General features: G+C 44.4%; 1 protein-coding gene across 5 annotated transcripts in view; it reads right to left on the bottom strand.

Annotated features, from left to right (window-relative positions):
* The window catches only part of PLA2G7 (phospholipase A2 group VII), a 274,794-nt gene that overhangs the window by 185,201 nt on the left and 68,754 nt on the right, over positions 1–20,839 (bottom strand). For 2 of the 5 annotated variants that reach the window (XM_069236079.1, XM_069236082.1), the window contains exon 2: positions 4,882–5,005. In XM_069236079.1, coding sequence (XP_069092180.1) covers positions 4,882–4,980 — 99 coding nt within the window. In that variant the 5' untranslated portion in view covers positions 4,981–5,005. Of the gene's footprint in view, positions 1–4,881; positions 5,006–6,970; positions 7,067–7,423; positions 7,961–20,839 lie in introns of those variants that run through there. The other 3 variants (XM_069236080.1, XM_069236081.1, XM_069236077.1) reach the window with 3 other exon arrangements.

The following is a 20,839-nucleotide window of genomic DNA, read 5'->3' as shown; positions in this document are numbered from 1 at the left end:
CATCAGTTGGGCCACAAAAGGGCTTTAAGAATTTTACATTGATCGTATCAAGGACCATTAAGTGGACAATAAGCTTTATGTGTAAATCTCTTGTACAAAGACAGGCAAGGCTATGAAGAAGATGACCATGTCGAAGTAGATAGTTGGTCAGGATGCTGCCATGGCGCTTACAAAGGCCCTCTAGACTCCTGCCTTTATCACTAAATATGAGGTTATACACTTCTACACCTTGTCTTGCCAGATATGCTTTGTATTCCAGTCTAGGCATCTTTTCTATTGTCCTGATCCATCTTGGTCCTTGAAGTTCCCTTTGCCTTCAGACCGTTCCTAGATTACGTCCTGGGGGTGGTTTCTTTTTCACTAGTTTAGTTCCTGGATCATATGGTTATTTTGAACCCTTTATGTCTGTTTTCTGGACCTGTCTCTGTTTGCTCCGATCCACGCTTCGTTCCAGGTTTTCCTATTCTCTGTCTTCTCCCCTGGTTCCTTGGTCATCCTTCCTACAAGCCTTAGTTCAACCTTCCGTTTATTGGTGGTTTCCTGATTCGTTGTCCCTGATCAATTCCTTGGACTTGGCTCTCTCCCTGCACCTGTGCTCCTCCCCTGAGCCTCAAGCTATTGCAGCCCTGTGAGCGCAAAGTTCTCCGGCTTGCAACTGATTTCTGTTGAGTCTCATTGTGCTCTGTATTCCTGCTGCTGTTATTGCAGTCATGACTTTTGATTCTTTGTCCTTTGTCCCCTGTACCTATTTTCCTGGCATTCCGCTGTTTGTAGTATTTGTTTCTGCCTCTAGTTTTCCTGCATCTCTGTTCCTGTGGTAGCCTTAGTTCATAGTGTCCCCTCTCCACTCTTTAGATCTGCCCTGTTAAATGCAGACTCCAGGACTTGTAGTCTGTGTTCCTGTTGGTCTGCATATTTTCAGCTTTCCTAGCTTTGTTCTGAGAATTTTAGTCCTGATTTTGCCTGACCCCAGTTTCTGCTTTGGTGTTCGTTGTTCTGTTCCCTGTTGCTCAGTCTTGTATTGTTAGCCTAATTTTCAGTGCTTCCAAGGGTGCCAGTTAGATTTCAAGGCTTGTGCCTTTGGCACAGAGAACCACCCAGCCACCTTCTCCACAGGAGCTGCTGGGTGTCTCCCAGAACTCTGTGAGATTAATCTGCTGCATGCTTTGGTAGAAGATCTTTTTACCTCACAGAGACAGCATTTCTGAGAAGCAGACAAACTATCATTTATGACGGTTCATCTATCATTTCACTGGTTTAAATTCCTGTTGTGTGTTCTTGTGTTTTCCCTACAGACTCAGCACCCTATTTGCAGACTCTTCCAACCTGCTTCAGTCCTCTGCTTCTGTCCTGCTTCCCCCTTCCTGCTCTCTGGCAGTCTTGTTTATATTCCTCTAGGAGACCACACACAAACCCAGTACCCAGTCATGTCCTAGTCTCATCCAGCTAGTCCTCTGACCAATCACCCTGCTAGAAGCCCCAACATAGTCCTCTGCATTAAGATCTGATACGTGTTTCCAAGAAGCAAACCACAGAAGATCGGAGAATGCATTCAACCTGGGCCAAGGCTGCCACCTCTGTGGTGGCTAGAGGGGTACCTGTCCTTGATATCTGCAAGGCTGCAAAGTGGGCATCTGTGCATCCGTTCACAGAGGACTACTGCCTTGACAGCCAGGTTCAGCAGGAAGGATGCTTCACCCTCTCGGTTATGCAAGACTTTTTGGCCAGAATCCCCTCCACAAACTCTCCATCTTGAGGAGAGGAGTCTGTGGATAGAAACATCCATCAGAAGAAGTCCTTAGCTTGGGTAATGCTCTTTATGTTGGACAGTCACTTCTATGGGGTGGGAGTTGGGGAGAAGCCCCACTCAGGCAACAACCACAATTCTCGTCATGGTCATTCGCAAAAGTCACTAAATTAACCCTCTAGTAGCTTGGCATGAAGTAGTCATGCTTAACATAGAGGAAATGTGTAAAGTATTTATGGCAGCATACATGCAGTAATAAAGTGAAAACACAACACAAGAAAAATCCCTAACCAGTTTAGATAAAATAGAGTGAATTTTAATAAATAAAATATACCAGAATGACAAAAATCTCAACAGAACCGAAAATATTTAATTGCAAAGTATTTAGGGAAAATAGCACCCAAAAGCACAAAGCACCACTCACAGTCATCTGGTTGTGCAAGACCAGGGGAAAGTCACAAGTTCTGGCTCACCGCAATGAAGCGTGAGTCGTATACAGGTTAATATGGGTTAGTCCCGCTGAAAAAGTTACCTTCTGAAAGTCAAGCACAAAGATTTCTGTTAGTTGTGTAGGAGGCCGTGAGGAGCAGGGAGAGTGTTGTGGATAATCTTTGCTGTAGCGCGAAGAGCCACATTAGTGATGCAGATGCTCAATGCGGGAGCTTCAAGTTGGCGGTCACCATGGGCTGTGATTGACGTAGTGCAAAGTGCATTTCTTGTGTTGCCGGTTGTCGCTGACGGTTGCTTTAGTGCAAAGAGCAGGTCCTCAAGCAGCAGGACAGTCCGCTGGCAGCAGGGCATTCCTTCCTCTGTATTACCCACAGATTCAGGAGTGATCCAATGAGTGGCTCTGGAGGTTCAATACTTATAGCTGGTGCTAGCCTTTGTATAAGGGACTCTGTGTCCTGCCCCCCCTCCCCATCTCGTTCTGGAAAGTTCTTCCTCTGTCAAGGCTCCAAACTGTCTAGGGTGACAAAGACAATGCAGGCTTGGTCTCGGATTCCTTTGTCTGTGTGTGAGGCTGAGCTTGTTGAATTGCATGTGAGGTTGATTGCAGCTCCTCACAGTCATCCTTCTAGGATGGCCCATCTTGTCAACGCCTAAGCCCCCTTTGTGTCACTGTCTGGAAGGAATACACAAACCCCAACAGCAGAGCTATCCACAGTCATGTGACCCAAGACACTGGCAGAAGGCACAAATGATTAGGAAAAGAAAATGCCTACTTTCTAAAAGTCCAATTTTCAAAATCATAACTTAAAATATGACTTCACTATTAAATAGGGGTTTAAATTACAATTAATTTGAGTGCAAACAGCACATCTTTATCTTGTCCCAATCCAAAGTTATCACTTATTAGGTGTAATAAGGTAACCCATTGCTAGCAATGAGGGAGAGAGAGAAGCCTTCTAACAGTGAAAACGGCCTTAGGGTTTTTTCACTGTTAGGACATGTAAAACTTAAGCACACACATCCTATTTTTTAAAATATAATGCATCCTGCCCTATGAGCATTTTGGGCCTACCTTAGGGCTGACATATGTATTAAAGAGGAAGGTTTGGGCTGGCATAAGTTTTATTTTGCCAGGCTAAAATGGCAGTTTAAAACTGCGCTACAGGCTGCAGCTGCAGGCCTAGGACATGTTTTAAAACACTATATTAGTGGGTTGCATAGTGAGTGCTGCAGGCCCACTAGAACCATTTAATTTACAGGCCCTTTGTATGTGTACTACCATTTACTGGGGACTTTCAGGTAAATGAAATATACCAATTACGTGTAGGCCAATTTTACCATGCTTGAGGGAGTGAGCACAAGCACTTTAGCACTAGTTAGCAGTGGTGAAGTGCAGAGTCCTGAAGCCAACAAAAATGAATTCAGCAAAACAGGAGGAGATTAGGTCAAATGTTTGGGGGAGACAACACCAAGAATGTCACGTCTAACACTACTTTAAAGACAAAGTAACAGTATTTTCAGAAATAGTAAGTAAGTGGACCATTTGGCATAATGTGTGAGAGTTTAGAAAACAACTTTAGTGAACAGGTAGATTTTCCTGTTAAGGATTCGTCCTGTCAAAATAAAGTTTTATAGCAAATGATATAAAGCCTTCCTCTTTCATTACACAAGGGTAATTTTATGAGCTGCATGCAACAAAAGGAAGAACTGCAGATATGCTCGATTGTGTAAAACCTATCTTAATTTTCAACCATCTCTTATTCCTGGAAACACACAGTAAACATATGTATTTCCCCGGAATATTTATCTTTATTCATCAGTAGCTGCATCTCACGGCTAAAGTGACTATAATTAACTAATCAGAGGAAGCATAACCCCAGGCTAGTAAAAGATGTCCAATGAGCATACACTAGAAAATTAAGCACCAATCTACAGGTGCATACATAAAAATAATGGTTAATTCCGTAACTCACTAAATACTAAGACGGCTAACTGATGCACTTCATTGGCGATAGTCCAAACAGGACTTACCCCTACAGTTATGTTTTTTTGCAATTTTCTTGAGCTATTATTCACAGCAATCATGTTAATTGTAAGCTAGCGTTCAGCTGTATGAAGAGGTTCAGTTCATGGTGATGTGACTGACCACACTACAAGCTGTGTAAATGGTGGGTGCAGCACTACAAGTAACACCTGTTCAAGGGCACAGAAACAGAGAGATCAAAAAGGGCTGTCCTGCCGCCTGTGGTAATGTGGCTAGATTACAGAATACTGAAACCAAGGTCCGCGGGTAAAGTAAGTCAATACCTATCTGTTGTGACACCATCCTGCAAATAAATAGCTTCAATCATCTAGTTATAGACACTTTTTCACAATGTTGTTATGCTTTATTTGCTACAGTGAAAAAACAGCTTGAGTAAGGTTTGCTACACGTAATATGGCAAATGGTGTGGCCTGGGCTGGCACTGGTGTGTGCAATGTACTGCACTCTTGCACCCAGCAAGTAGCATGCCCCTATATGCTGCTTGTAGGGACGCTCCCGGTCCCCATCCCTCCGCCTCAGGTGTTTGCCCAGTAGTGTCCTGTTTTAGCAACCGGCGCTGGTTGGGACTATGCTGGGAGTCTAGATCTATATTATGAGTCACCTGCAGTGAAATGACACAGACGAGATTGATGTCTCATACCTGGCTGGTGTGATCTGTCATTAGGTCTGTACATCCCACAGTGTAAGGTCCTTTTCCTTCGGGGATCCCTTGAAATGGGGTGCTGCTGTTACTCCCCATTGCTTTTGCACTCCAATATCTGCACCTGAAAAACAGAAGTTCACCATCAAGAATAGTATTAAAGAAGCAGTCTGCCAATGTCCTTCCCTTTGAGGACATTCTGTTATCAATTTCTACTCCAGTACTTTAGTAGGGCTAAAATTATACTAAGATGTATTCTGGCAACATACGTCTGAAATAAGGTACTTTATATGAGCTTTGTAAGTAAGCGAGGGCTGACATACAGCAGTGCATTAAACCTTTACGGATGGAGATGCATTGTTCTAGGATTGTGGCTATCTCCGTACCATCACACCAGTGTGCACTGTAAATCATGGAATGAGTCCACCATGAGAGCTCTGTGCATGAGACACACCGCAGATCAAGATAGAAGTCATATGCAAGCACTCTGTTTTTTTTCGTACTTGGAGACTAGAAATGTGTGGATCGAACTCTGCAGATGTCTCAATACGAGTGTTTGAATACCTTTTCCAACTCTGGATTCTAAATGTATTTTATGCATAATGTCCTGAGAATTGTAGGTAACAGAATAGAAAGGCAATACCAATATCTGGGTGAAATACTCATCATGAATAGCAAGAGGCGACTTCACAGGGCCGAGGAGTCTCTCACAGAGGGATAAAGGGTTGACAAAGAGAGGAATAGAGAATTCTCTGGAAATTTCTACCTAAATCGGTCATCTAACGTCAGAGGTGAAAGTAATCCTGACAAGAGGCCAGGTTTTGAGTTTGCAGATGGGCGACGCTGTCACAAATGTGACATACTCCATCCACTGTATCCTAAGTGCCACAGGAACCAAAGCACTTGTAACATGGCAGCTAAAATATCCAGAATGGTTGTGACGTGTAGCCCATCTGCGAAATTCTAAACCAAGCCCTTAGATTTCCACTTTCACTCTGATACTTGTAATTTTAGGGGCGGGGAGTTGCACAATAATAGGTACCAGGATGTAAAGTGCTCCTGGTGAGTTACTAATGACTGGTACTGGGCAGATACTTTGCAGTAAAATCATTTGGGAATGTCTCCTTTCTTGGCAAATGCCTTGACCTGATTAAGTAAAGTTTGGGTGTCTCAATTCAAAATTACCCCTCCAAAACCGAGCCCTTACTAATGTCACCATCACGTAATGATTTCAAAACACGAAACTGGCTTATCCACTTGGAATTACTCCAAGTCTGGTAACTAAGGCCAAACCCTTGTGCTTCATACTATATAAGATATTCCAACTGGATGAATACACTAAACATACTGCTGAACTTCAAGTAAGGATGTTAAGAAAATGAACCTTTCGCGCCAAACCAAGTTCTAAGACATGTTTACAAACCCTAGTTCTTAACGAAACTAATTATGGCAATGCCCTCCTGGGGGCATATTATGCATAGGGTTCTGGGTGCACCTTTACCTAAGAGCAGCGGGCACAGACTGGTCTTGCTTGCAACAACACTTCTCTACATTGCAAAAGCTTCTTCTGTGCATCACTCCGTCGCTCTCATGGAGAGGTCCACGCTATGGACCTCTATTGTAAATAAAATAATATATATTTAAATTCTGCTTTGGGGTGGGCAGCAATGCGGGGTCGTGAGGAAATGTTAGGAAGGGAGAAGGTCAGTGCCAAAGAGGCACAGTAGGCACAGACCCCAAGGATTCCACTAATTGGCAGCCGGTGCAAGGGAAATGTAAAAATAACAATGCATTGCTCGTTTTACATGTGCAAGGGCAATAAGGGAACTCCGCGTGCGCAGGCAGCAGAAAGGAGCATGCAACCTACACAGTCGGGTCATTTTAACAACCGGCACGTTTCTCAGAACTTTAACTATAAATTAGTCTTGATGCCTAACCTTCAGCACACAGATAAACCTGAACCCCCACATCAACTGCTGAGTATCCCATAAATAACTAATTACACAATAACACATTGCTATAAACAATGTGCTCACGCTAAACATTACCTGAATACTTCTATCAATCAAACGGGATTTATAAAGCGCACCTAATCACTCGATAGGGTATCCAGGCGCTTGCAGTTCCCGGAACCTCATTCGAACAGCCAGGTCTTGAGAGCCGGAATTCCGGAAGTGAGGTGATGCTTGAAAACATGAACGCGTGTAACTGCTGTCATACGACAAATTTCATTTACATTCAATCAAACATTAGTGTATTCAAATGTATAACCTGAATTGAAGACACACAAACCTAGACATTGAATTCAAGTAAACAGAACTAGAAATAACCTTTTTTTGATGAGCTACGTATGCACATCTAAAAACTTTCATTTAGAAACAAGTGCCAGTAACTTGTTTGGTTGGAGCGACCGGTTCGGGCACCTTTACGGAAAAAACGACACTGGCTTGTATCTCAAAACAGAAAGTATGCCCCGCCCGAGAGTGAGTAAAATGTGTGCAATAACTAGCAAAAAAAATATAAGAAAAATAGCTTTTTTAACCTTAACTGCCCTCGGTCCAGCGAGTGGTCGGTGTTTTCCTAGCCCGGTACGTGCAGCGAGGCTTCCGTGGCAGGCCGTGCGGGTCCGGCCGCTGCTGCCCTCTTCCCCTCGCGCGTCCACGCGGGTCTGTGCCTCCGCCGCCACGGGGAAGCCCTCCCAGCGTAACGCGAGGTCCCACGCCCCCCGGCAGGAATGGAAAACGGGGTGACTGGAGAGGGCGAGCGCGGAGTGAGTGGAACAAGCGGCGGAGCGAGGCCGGGCGGGGGACCCCGTCACCGAGGGCGCACCAGCAGGAGCAGCGGGAGCACTTCCTGCAGCCAGAGGGAGGGAAATCCCGGGCAGTGTGGGAGTGAGCTACAGCGTTTTGTTAAAGCACGATACTACACACCCCGAAACGCAAGCGCAATTGGCAGGGACTCTGGCACGGTGTGCAGCTGGGGATGGTTGGGGAGGGGTTGGTTGCCATAGTGACACACCCCTCAAGGCACCCCTGGACTCAGGGTCTGTGGACTCGCTGCGCAGCCGCTGCCAGCTCTATGAGCTGTGCACACGGCTCTTGCCTAAGCTGGTGGCTGTCTCAGCGTAATGCCGAGTTAACCAGTTGCAAATGGTCTGATGCTGATCCAATCGATGGCTTGAAATCCTTACCACGAGGGCTGCAGTTACACAGATGTTGCTTACACTTACTCTTGTAGTAACATTGCCTTTACCCGGCCAAGCGTCACGTCTCTCGCGTTAGAATAACGCATTTCCCGTAACTTTCCCACATTACCGCAATGCCTGAAATTGTCACCCAAATCCTCAAGTGCGGTAAAACCTTCTTGTTCCTGTTCTTCACTTTGCTAGGTAAGCCCCATGTAGTGTTTATCAAAGGCAGCAAGGAGGCGCTGGTGTACAATGAGAGGTATAAGACTCTCTATATATTACAATATTTATATGGTTCCCTCATCTTCACCGCTTGATTATGCTTGCAGGAAAGTGTCAGTCAAAGTCTTCGAAATGTCACTCATAATTACACTGAAATTATGAAAATGTCAGAAAGCAATCTGAAACCTTCGCAGCTATGTGCCTTACTCTCGAGTAAGCAAAGAGTACTGATGGCTTACCCGAAAAACTTGGGAACAAGCCAGTAATAATACACCTCATTACATTGAAATGTTTGCTGGGGATTACTTTCGACCAGTTTTCCATTTGACAGCCGCGCCCCGTCCTTTAGGGCAGAGGGGCCACACACCCCCACCTTTTGCCCATCATGAAGAGTGCCTGTCAGGCTGAGCAAAGGTCAGCCTCAGCCTGACAGACACTCTTCATGTTCCGCTCAGGCAGCCAGGAGCGAGACATGAATGATATGCGCAGACTCCTGGCTGCCTGAGCTGAACTTTGCTGGCCTGAAGAGGTCACAGCTCCTATGTGCATGACCTCCTCGGCTCAGCAAAGGTGCCTCAAGGCCCTCCCCTTGGTGTCACCCATTGACTTCGAACTGGGCACTTCAGGTTTAAGCCCTGAAGCGCCCAGAGCGAGTGTCAATCAGTGACGCCTCGTCACAGAGTGAGGAGGGGTCAGCAGTCTCACTGACCTCATTCCACTCTGTGACGAAGTTGGAACTGCAGCCTTCCCTCATTGGCTGACCTGGGGTCAGCCAATGAGGAAAGGCTACAGTCCCAACCCTCCTAGGACCTCCGAGCTGAAGGTAAGTGTGTGTTTTTTAAATGAATGTTTGGTGCGTGCATGTATGTTTGAGTGTTGATGAGTGTTGTGAAAGGATGTGCGTGCATGTGTGAATGAATGAGTGTGAGTGTGCTGTCTGCCCCCCTCCCTCATAAAATTACCAGCCGCCACTGCCGTTTGATACTGGAAACTGCAATGTTGGAAATGGAAAAAGCAGGAACTCGAGTAGAGAGTAGGGGAAAGTGGCATCACTAGAAGTGAACTTTAGGGGAGGCACACAGTGATCACAAATACATTCTGGTGGGGCCACCTACAAAGGTCAATTTGAAATACTGCATGTACTTGTTTGCATATATACAATGTGTACATCACCAATTTGTACTTTGTGTTGTAGAATTGGGCAAGTCAGCTAATTAATGAGAGCAAAGACGAGTGTTTGGCTTGACTCTAAAAAGTTTGCCATGTAAATCGTGCAACAAATATCATGTAAAACTAACGTACAATCTCTTCAAATTCCAAAAAAGTGCATTCAACATTTGTTTTACATTCACACTTCAGATCATATCACTGCATTCAGAGACCTTTACTAAGAGTGGTAATTTTGAAATATCTTCAGTAACATGTATGCCTTCTCCACCTATTAGTAAACTAAAAGGCATGTCAGTTGTCAAGTGCACTCTACATGTGGCTTAGACTGTTAGTAACGGTGGAGCAACGTTATAGTGTACTAAATTAAACAAAAAAGGCTTTTGTACAGTGTACATCCTGGGAAAAAAAGTATTTGAAGATGCTCCCGTATGTGATAGTGAAAAATGAGGCTTGGTGAACTAAAATATTCTCCTAAGCTCACACAGTTTGGTCAAGCAGGAAAGCTAGAATTGATCCCAGGTTTTCCAGTTTCGCACTGTGCAATTCAGCCACTTGTTGGGCATCTTGTTCTCCTGTTTTGCATCAAAGATTCACGCTTTGTCTCATTCTTGGCGTATGATGTTACATTGTGGTTCGCAAACAGAAGCCACATGAAAACTCTGCTCATTTTGGCCTCAAGGTTCAAAGAGGACATCAAGCTCAGCCAGAGCCAGACATCTGGCTCGAGCCTTTAGTTGCTTGCCCACCTCTATTATGTGGTATAGTTCTGAGTTCACACATTTGTTGCAGGCATCCTTGTGCAATCTGCCGGTCACAAGATACAATCATGGTAAAAGTTTTAGTGTGCTACACAACCTGCAAGCCATTAGTTTGAATCCTTGCAGGTGTCCAACTAACCTTTTGTTATTCTAGGCTAGATAAAAATGATTACATTGGGTAGTAATAAACACCAACAATTCAGTTTGTATTGTGTGATCTATAAACATTCTCCAGACAGACATACTTGACATTCATGCATTCCTTTTCTCACCAAGGACACAACTTTAAGAAAAGGAAATAATATTTGCAGCCCACCCCCCTTTTTGCAGGCTACTGCTCAGCACCGCAGAGCACAAACTGAAGATGTGCTGCACATTGCATCAGCCCAGGATACAGACCTGACAGCTTACTCAGGGTCAGCCCTGAACTGGATTCTGGCAAAAGAATAGCTGCCGGAACTGGATTCAGACAGCTTCCCATGCGATGACAGTACTAGTGATTGGTGTCTAAGGACTTGTACTGTTTTTCAGCAAAATTATATATGCACTTTCTTCTGGGCACATACAGTCCAGGTCCAACATGTAATATACCACAACTGGATCCAGTTGAAGCCATTTGCAGCTGCCTATTGAGAATATTTGCCAGGGTGGTACTAATGATGAGTTAAGTGGTGAGAGGGTGAACCTTTAAAAGGGGCAACAGCCATCCCCCATCTATAGTATTAAAGTCACCTCTCCAGGTAGTTTCAGGTATTAGGCGGTTTTGTTTCCCTCCACTGTGAACGACAGAATGCAGTTCCTGTCCATCATCAACAACTTTTTCCCTTCCAGCACTGCCAAACACAGGAGGTGTTAAATGGTCTGTGTTTATTCTCTATTTTAGTTTTATTCTCCATTTTAGTTTTCTCATTTGACATAAGTTATGGTCTTAGATCATTCAAACAAAAGTGCATCAAAATTATCTCAATATTATAGGATTCTTAGTGTTAGACTGGAGTAACTTTGCGTATAAAAGAATATGGTTGAATTATTTGTGTTTCTCACCATCCTTACAATGCTTGTCTATAGTATTGTGTATCATCTGTCTGATATTCGCAGTTAATGTTTCATTTTCAATAAATATTTGAAAATATGTTATTGCATCTTCTCTAGTAATATCTTGGGTATGCAAAAGTGACATACAAAAGAGTAGATCTGTTTCCGCAAATTCCTTAGGAATCAGAGTGATCATGTTTGAGGTTACAGACAACATCTATAACTCTGGAAGGGTAGGAGGTTAGATGAGGTACTGAAAGCTAGCCGAGCCAACATTTACTGATTGTAGGAAAGTGCCCCTTTTGACATTGTCACCCCCTTCCAACTTTTTGCCTGGTTTCTGGTGCAATTTTGATTGAAAGTGCACTGGGTACCTGCTAAAAAGGACGCCAGGGCCAGGTCTCCTTCCCCCAAAACTGCACAGTTGTTTTTCCCCATTTGGCACACCGTTAGCTATCACTGTAACTCCCTAGTAAATGGTACCCCTGGCATTTAGGGCCTGGGGTACTAAAGAATGGCCCCTGAGGACTGCAGCACGAATTGTGCCACCCTGAGGGACCCTCTCACTAAGTGGACACAGTGCTGGTTTTGCATTATATTGAATTGTATCATTGTTATAGTTGAAAGATGGAATGTTTATATTGAACTGTATTTGGGTTTATTTGTAGGATTAAATGTTCTCTATATGTATGTTGATTGTTGTGATATCACAATTATATTGTCATGTCTTGTGTGGCACGTTGTCCTTGTGAGTAACTGTTGTGTGTTAATATTTCTGTCGTATTATTTGTGGTTTTTGTATTTAAGTGTATTTTGTTATATTGATGAATGATTTAGGTTTATATGGATTAGAAATATATTTTTGTTTTTGAAATTGTAAATTTCTTTATGCAGGTCCTGTACATTTATGAATTTGTGATATTTTTCTGTTCTTATGCACATTCACATTTAATAAATATCTTGTTTGAATTTATTGTATTGTTTTTTGCTTTATACATTATCCTGTTAGTGTGTAGTATTGGTTAAGTAGCTCAATTCTTTGTTCTTGTACTGATTTTGCAGGCTGCCTGTCTTGGTGCAGAACTAAAATGAAAACACAACATGGCACACAGCCTGTGTGCCAGTCCCCTTTCCACTGCATGCAATTTATGCAAGTCACCCCTCTAGCAGGCCTTCCAGCCCTAAAGGCAGGGTGTATTATATTACATCTGAGGGCATACCTGCATGAGCAGAGGGCATACCTGCATGAGCAGATACACCCCTGCTATGTCTTTGTCGATTCTCAGACATAGTAAGTGAACAGGGAAGTCATTTTAAGTGCATGTGCTTGTCACTGGTCATTACGAGTTCCTCAGCTACATGATGACTTCACTGATGATAGGGATTTTTGTATCAAAAATATCATATTAATAAACCCTCACTGAGTCCAGAGATGGATTTATTAATACATGCACTCAGAGGGCACCTTAGAGGTGCCCTTTGAAAACCTACCAACTCCTAGCGTGGACACCGACTGGTCAAAATCCGTGCAGCCACCTTAGACAGAGTTCTGCCCCCCTGAGATGAGAGCCAACGCTCTTGAGGGCTCAGAATAAAGGCCTGCCCTGGGCAGAGTTGTGACCTCCTCTCCCAGGCATGATGGACATTCCAGGACGGGGAGCTTCAAAGGCCTTGCTGCCTTTGTAATTCGACCCAGGTCTCTCCAGATTGTCCCCCTGGATCCCCTTGTCCTGACCCCACTTTTGGCAGCAGCAGAGTCAGGAAAATTAGTTAAATTAGGAAGAATGCCCACTTCATGCCAGTCCACCCCTAAGGTGGACGAGCTAAAGTAGACACTACTTTTTAAATTACTCCATCTTGTTTGGATGGAATTAGGCCACTAGGGATAGGGTTATGCCATCTTCCCAATGGAAGTGGTAATAAAAACGGTGTAGTCACCCTAAAGGTGAGTAGCCCATTGGCTACCACCTGGTACTCCCTGTAACACCCCTAAATTCAGAATTTAGGTGGCACCCCTGAACCCTAAAACTCAGATTCCTGACGACCTAAGAAGAGCCGTGCACTACAGAGTCGTCCCAGCAGAGAAGAATACAGACCCCAACTGACTTAGCTCCAGCCCTACCGGCCTGTCTGCAGACCTCCACAATCCTGCTCTATAAGACGACATTTCCTGCAGCCCTGCAATCTCCAAAGCTTTGGGAGGACTGCCTGCATTCGACAAAGATCAAGATCTCCCCAGAACAGATGACCTGTTCAAGAAGAAACCAACTTTAAAGGAAAAGAACTCTGCCGTGAGGAACCGCAAAACCGTGGTCCACCGGTCCTGTGAAGGTTCCTCACTGATTCTGAGTCCGATTCCACTGTGGGCTGAGCCCTACCAGACTCTTCCTCAAAGCATGCAGCCTCAAATCGAAGAATCCCCCCTAATCGCAACCTGCCTGGTAAGCAGAGCATTGAGCACTGTGGTTAAAGACTGCAGACAGATCAAGCAAAGCCAGCAGTCTAAGTCCTGCCTCATCAATCATTTTGTAGAGTTGGTCAGTCCTAGTACTGGCCAGGTCGGAAATCCGATTGGATGGGATTCAAGGCATGATGACTGAGATTGGCCTGAAGCTGCAGCCCCCTTTACTAATATTTAAACAATTTTGGAGGTCCCAGAGCAAATAATAATTATTTTGCAACAACCAAGGTGGATGAGACCTCTCATCACTGATGTCCGAGGGCCTGACCTACTCTGATTACTGAAAACCTCTTCAGTGCTTGCCTCTTAGAGTAGTAGGGTGAGCTGTCCTAGGCTTCTCAGGCAGGTAGTGAGGAGGTAGTGATTCAGGACTCAACAATCATACAATAAAACCCAACAATGACTGTCCAACCTAGGGCTTTAACTTTATGAAAAAGTAGAAGTACTTTATTACACCAACTGCATAGTACAATACAATTGGATTATACAAGGAATACAGGAGTCTAACAAGAGGCTATAGAAAAAAAGAAAAAACAATTGTATACTTCAGTGTGACGCCCTAAGTGCAACGGGTATACACGCACAAAGGTGGGTCCCGTGCTCACTGGGCCAATTAAATTAGGCTACACCTAACTTCAGAACCCTGATAAGGGTGAAACCGGATTTGTGTGCTTCTATTCTGCTTCAGGGAGGTCCAGGCCTGCCACTTTTTTATTATTATTGAGGCAGAGACAATATTTATTTGCATATGGCTGTGTCAAAACTGGGGTGGCATGGGGTGCAAAATAACGATGGACTGGGATACAGCTCTGAGTAATTAACAGCGGCAGAGATTAATTCAAGCATTATGGTCATCACTTTTTTGTATACTTCAGTGTGATGCCCTAAGTGTGATGGGTATACCCAGATGTGGGCTTGGTACTCAGTGTGCCACTGGAACAAAGCTACACCTGATTCAAAAGCCCCCAATCAGGGCGAAACCTATCTTGAATTGCTTGTGTTCCAGTTAGGGAGGACCTGGCCTGGCAGTTTGGTCTGGACTGTTCTTTGTGGATCAGGATCAAGAATGGTTTGCATGTAGGTGACTCGAAACTGAGGTGGAATGGTGTGCAAAATAACAGTGGACTGGGATGTGGCCCTGATAATTACCAGAGGCTTAGATTAATTCAAGCATTCCACCCATCACTTTTTTCTGCACTTCACTTTGACACCGTAAGTCCGACAGCTATGCCCACACCTGGGCCCTATGCTCACTGTGCCACTGGAACCATGCTTCACCCCACGGGAGAGTCCTAATCAGGGTGAAACCAATCTTGGGTTGCTTGTGTTTTGGTTCAGGGAGGAGCTGGTCTGGCAGTTCGAGCTTGACTGTTCCTACTGGAGAAGAGTCAAGGCTGATTTGAATATGGCTGGAGCCAAACTGATTAGCATGGAGCTCAAAATAACGATGGACTGGGATGTGGCCCCAAGTAATTACCAGTGGCTGAGATTAATTCAAGCATTCCATGCCTCTACTCGACATTCTCTTATACCGGATGCACCATTTGCTCTCTAAACTCACTTATGCACCAATGACACAATGAGTAACACTACTGTTGAGCCCACTTGCTTAAAGCTGCTGTTATTGGGGATCTCATCCCTACACTCTCAGCAAATGAATGTGTGGTGAAGCAAATCTTTCAAATATCAAATCTAATATCACAGATCACACCATGGACATTGACAACACTGAAATGTGAAGCAGGCATAGGGCATGATCTGCGGTGTGCCCTGTGTACAGTATGCACAAAGCTATGCACTATGTTCTGTGTACAATACATACAGGAGAAATCATATAGCTTCGTCCTGCAGTTAGTAGACACCAATGATGGCATGTGACCATGCCCTGTATGCTGCTGGCACAAGGCAAGACCTACTGCTTGAATAACCCCAGAACACAGACAAGGCACAGCCTATCAATCTGCCCTACACACATAACATGTGACTGGTTGTTCAGCTCTGAAGCCCTGCCATTAGCTTTGTTGTATTTCCTGTGAGTGACGTCTGATATATTGTTTGTATTGTCACCTGTGATCTCATACATAGGGTCATAAAGAGTACATTGAGGGGTAGTTGCAGTTGTTCTGCTAACCATAATTGATGAATTTCAATGTTTTTATGTTGGATCACAAACATATCTCTTCAATTAAAGTTTTGAAGGCAAATTGTAGGCGTAATGTAATCATAAAGTATTAGTGCAAGAGGATCTTATGCTTTCTCACATATTGATCTTCCTTTCTACATGCTTTTGATTGGGCAAATTGAATGTGATTCTGATGAAAAATATTGCTCATTTTGCCTTTTGTGAAAGTATATGCTCACTACAGTGGACTTGAGCTGGCTATGGTGATCAGGCCTATATTCCTGTTTTGTTTACTAGAAACATTTTATATCAAATGCCATAGGTCTGCTCTGTTATTATGAAACATTATGACAAAGGCAGTTGGATTGATTTTTTTCAGAAAAGCATATGCTAAAGTCAAGTACGACAAGGTTGTAGAGAAGTATTTTGTTACATGGTATCTCACAGATTAACATAGTAAGCAAGGGTTTTGGAGGTGGTTACACCCTATGACAAACCTAGAAGATCTGCACTGCAATAATCTTGTTGGGCACTTTTAGGAGGACTATTTTGCCTACTGTAATGTCATACATATTTATAATTGCATGACTACATGCCTGATAGTTGCCTTGTGGAAAAGCTTGTGCTCAATACAGTAAGCTTGAGTTGGTTATTTTGACAAGCCAGTGTTCAAGGCTTTAGGCCTCATTGGTTTATTGTGAAAAGTAATGTTAGATTGGCCGTGGCGTGCAGAATTGCACTGGGGAAGATGATTCTATTTCCACAAATGTTATATATTTTTTTCTAAACTTTCTCTTTGTGCTGACTAGGTCATTTTTTCATACATTGCGATCTATGCTAATGAGACTCACCTGGGCTGGTAAACAGCCTTGACTCAAATAGGAGACATTGACCTTACCCTACGCGCAAGGCAGTTTTGCTGCGCCTGACTTAGAACAATATCACCCGTGTAGTCAAACACATTTTGCACCTTATTTGTTTGACCCTCAGCCCTACCTACCTCATCTAACTGTGGAGGCTGATAATGCCCCCTCCCCTGCACCACTCAACATAGTTCTTTTTAGGCGTCCCTCTGGCCACATACTGAGGGCCATGGTTAAATCACTTGTTCCATATTTTCCACAACTGCCATCAACACTAAGATCCCCGGAACAATTAATAACCACAAAAATCACCTAAACATATGATAACAAAACCATATAACTCCACACAGGTGGAGGCACAGCACCACCCTGTTCGAATCTTAAATGGGAAGCGGAATTGCGTACCCCCATATCAGATACGTAGGTTGAATTCTGTTGCTGTCAAACAGCAGCCTTGTCTCTTAGAAGCAGACTTCATCTAATACACTTCCGCTATTTACGTAGACTATATCATACACCGCTTACCTTATGGAAACAGGGACTGAGGCCAACTTTAGGCTGCTTAAGCGCTCTAAACTCTGATTTTCACCAGTTGGCCTAGAACTTCCCAAATATATATAATTTTTCAATGAACGTCCTACATACAATTTCTAACATGATGGGAGAGAGCATACAATACAACCAGAGCCAAAGTTGGTGCTGTTGGGTTTGGAGCATTCAATATCAAAATCCGTAGGTGGCTAGATAGTCTGGCTGGGTAAAGTCACCCACACTCGCCACATGGATATTTGACCTTACCAACTGCAATGAGCAGCCTGAGACTTTGCTTCACTCCAATCCAGAGCGTCCCACCCCAAAGATTGCTAGGCATGTTTTTGACAATATTCACTAAACTGCTCTATGGCTGCATAGTCCTCTGATTCTGGACTGGAATCCTCATCGATGGAACCCCATGAACTTCAAGAAATGACTATAGGCCCTGGAAACAACTGTGTCTACTTGTGTGGTGTAGGGGGGGGGGGGGAGGGTAGCATGCTGTTAAGGTATGACCCTGATATTCTTGTGGCTTTTCTGATGATGTGACATATCGGTCCTCCAAGCATTGTTTGATATATGCTATTCTACCTGGAATTGTACTTCATGTTTTAAACCAATACATACATTGAAAAAACAGTTATATTAGATGCCATAGTTCTGATCTGCTTATTATAAAATGTTGCCTGACTTATTTACTGTAAAATACATTTATAGCCAATAGGCCTTTAAGGGTGGATTCTTAGTAATCTGTGTTAAAGCTATTAGACAAGTTTTCTTTTACATGGAATCTTACAGATTACTGCAGCAGGTGAACATGGTGGTGTTGATTCACCCCCTGACCCCACCTAGGGTAGAAGATTTGCACTGTAATAATCACTGTTAGGTTCTCTTAGGAGGAGTGGTGTATTCTTAAGCCAGATGTACACGTTTATAATTTTTGAAGTGCATGCCTGACCGTTGCCTTGTATGAAAGAGTATGGATAATACAGAAGGCCTGAATTGGTTATAGGGACAAACAGTGATAAAGACTATAGTCACAGGAAAATAAGATTGTTATTGGAACAAAGAAAAAGTACTGTTGGCTATTGGTTACCGCAGTCTGCAGAAGGCGTTTAAGCACATGTGACTGACTAAACATAAAAAAGCATAAAGGATGGAAAGGAAACAAAAACTGGAAAAGTAAAATATTGACCATAATACCCTACACTAAAGGGCTCTTCTTTACAGGCAGATGTGCATAGGCAAAATGCCGACTCACAACATAAGAGTTCTAGTCATTATTTCCTTCTCCTTTTTAATTTTATTTGTTAGAGTCCCTGGCACCTTCCCTGACAGTGCTGCTAGGCTGCTTGCCTACCTCTCATTACATTTGCAGTGCCCGAATACCCTGCAGCCAGTGATTCTGAACCAGGCAGTCACCTTATTATGGTACTGTCCACAGTGTTTCATTGTTTTACTGTTTCAAGATGGCTGTCGTTTAGAAACATGTCCGTCATCTTGGGTTGACGTAGCAATTTTTTAAACATGTTTTTATTAGCATTGGTTCAAAATCAAGGCACTTAAAGATTGCATGGGCACCATGGTGTCACGCAGGGTGACCATATGCCCAATTGTAGGAGGCTGGCCTGGCTTGTAGTGGGTACCAGAGGTACTTACACCTGTGCCAGGTCCAGTTATCCCTTAGTAGTGTAGAAGAGATGTTTCTAGCAGCTTAGGCTGATAGAAGGTAGCTATGGCAAAGCAGCTAAGGCTGAACTAGGAGACATGTAAAGCTCCTACTATACCACTGGTGTCATATGCACAATATCATAGGAAAACACAATACACAGAAGTACTAAAAATAAAGGTACTTTATTTTTATGACAGTATGCCAAAAGTATCTCAGTGAGTACCCTCAGTATGAGGATAAGTTATATACACAAAATATATGTACACAAACCAAAATTATGCAGGTAATAGCAAGAAAAGTAATGCAAGCAGTGTAAAATTACAGTAGATTGCAATAGGAGCACATAGGTATAGGGGCAGCACAAACCATATACTCAAAAAGTGGAATGCGAACCACAAATGGACCCCAAACCTATGTGAACTTGTAGAGGGTCGCTGGGACTGTCAGAAAACAGTGAGGGTTAGAAAAATAGCCCACCCCAAGACCCTGAAAGGTAGGTGTAAAGTACACCTACTACCCCCAGAGAGCACAGAAGTCGTGATAGGGGGATTCTGCAGGAAGAACAAACACCAGCAATGCAACAACAGTGGATTTCCGGACTTGAGTACCTGTAAAACAAGGGGACCAAGTCCAATAGTCACCACAGTGTCGAGAGTGGGCAGGAGCCCAGGAAATGCCAGCTGAGGGTGCAAGGAAGCTGCCACCTGTTGGAAGAAGCTTGGAGTTCTGCAAGAAAGAAGAGGATTAGGAACTTCTCCTTTGGAGGATGGATGTCCCACGTCGCAATGAAGCTTGCAGAGGTGTTCCCATGCAGAAAGACCGCAAACAAGCCTTGCTAGCTGCACGGGTCGCGGTAGAGGTTTTTGGGTGCTGCTGTGGCCCAGGAGGGACCATGATCTCGCCACTTGGAGGAGGAGACAGAGGGGGTGCCCAGCAACTCAGGGAGCCCTCACATAAGCAGGCAGCACCCGCAGAAGTACCTGAACAGGCACGTGGAAGAAAAGTGAACCGGAGTCCACCCGAAGTCACAAAAGGGAGTCCCACAACGCCGGAGGACAAATCAGAAGGTTGTGCACTGCAGGAAGGAGTGTCGGGACCCAGGCTTGGCTGTGCATGAAGGAAATCCTGGAAGAGTGCACAGGAGCCGGAGCAGCTGCAAATCACACGGTACCCACGTATGCAGTCTAGCATGGGGAGGCAAGGACTTACCTCCACCAAACTTGGACTGAAGAGTCACTGGACTGTGGGAGTCACTTGGACAGAGTTGCTGAGTTCCAGGGACCACGCTCGTCGTGCTGAGAGGGGACCCAGAGGACCAGTGATGCAGTCTTTTGGTGCCAGCGGTTGCAGGGGGAAGATTCCGTCGACCCCGGGAGATTTCTTCAGAGCTCCTGGTGCAGAGAGGAGGCAGGCTACCCCCAGAGCATGCACCACCTGGAAACAGTCGAGAAAGCCGGCAGGATGAAGCGATACAAGGTTGCTAGTAGTTGTCTTGCTACTTTGTTGCGGTTTTGCAGGCGTCCTGAGCAGTCAGCGGTCGATCCTTTGGCAGAAGGTGAAGAGGGAGATGCAGAGGAACTCTGGTGAGCTCTTGCATTTGTTATCTGGTGAGATCCCCAAAGCAGAGACCCTAAATAGCCATAAAAGGAGGTTTTGCTACCTAGGAAGGAGGTTTGGCTACCAAGAGAAGTAAGAGCCTATCAGAAGGAGCCTCTGACGTCACCTGCTGGCTCTGTCCACTCAGAGCAGTCCAGTGTGCCACAGACACCTCTGTTTCCAAGATGGCAGAGGTCTGGGACACACTGGAGGAGTTCTGGGCACCTCCCCTGGGAGGTGCAGGTCAGGGAATTGGTCACTCCCCTTTCCTTTGTCCAGTTTCGCGCCAGAGCAGGGCTGGGGGATCCCTGAACCAGTGTAGACTGGCTTATGCAGAG

Source organism: Pleurodeles waltl, chromosome 5 (genome assembly GCF_031143425.1).
Source record: "Pleurodeles waltl isolate 20211129_DDA chromosome 5, aPleWal1.hap1.20221129, whole genome shotgun sequence".
In the NCBI taxonomy this organism is placed as follows: Eukaryota; Metazoa; Chordata; class Amphibia; order Caudata; family Salamandridae; genus Pleurodeles; species Pleurodeles waltl.
Note: the sequence above shows the minus strand (reverse complement) of the source record. Positions and strands in the feature narration are given on the sequence as shown.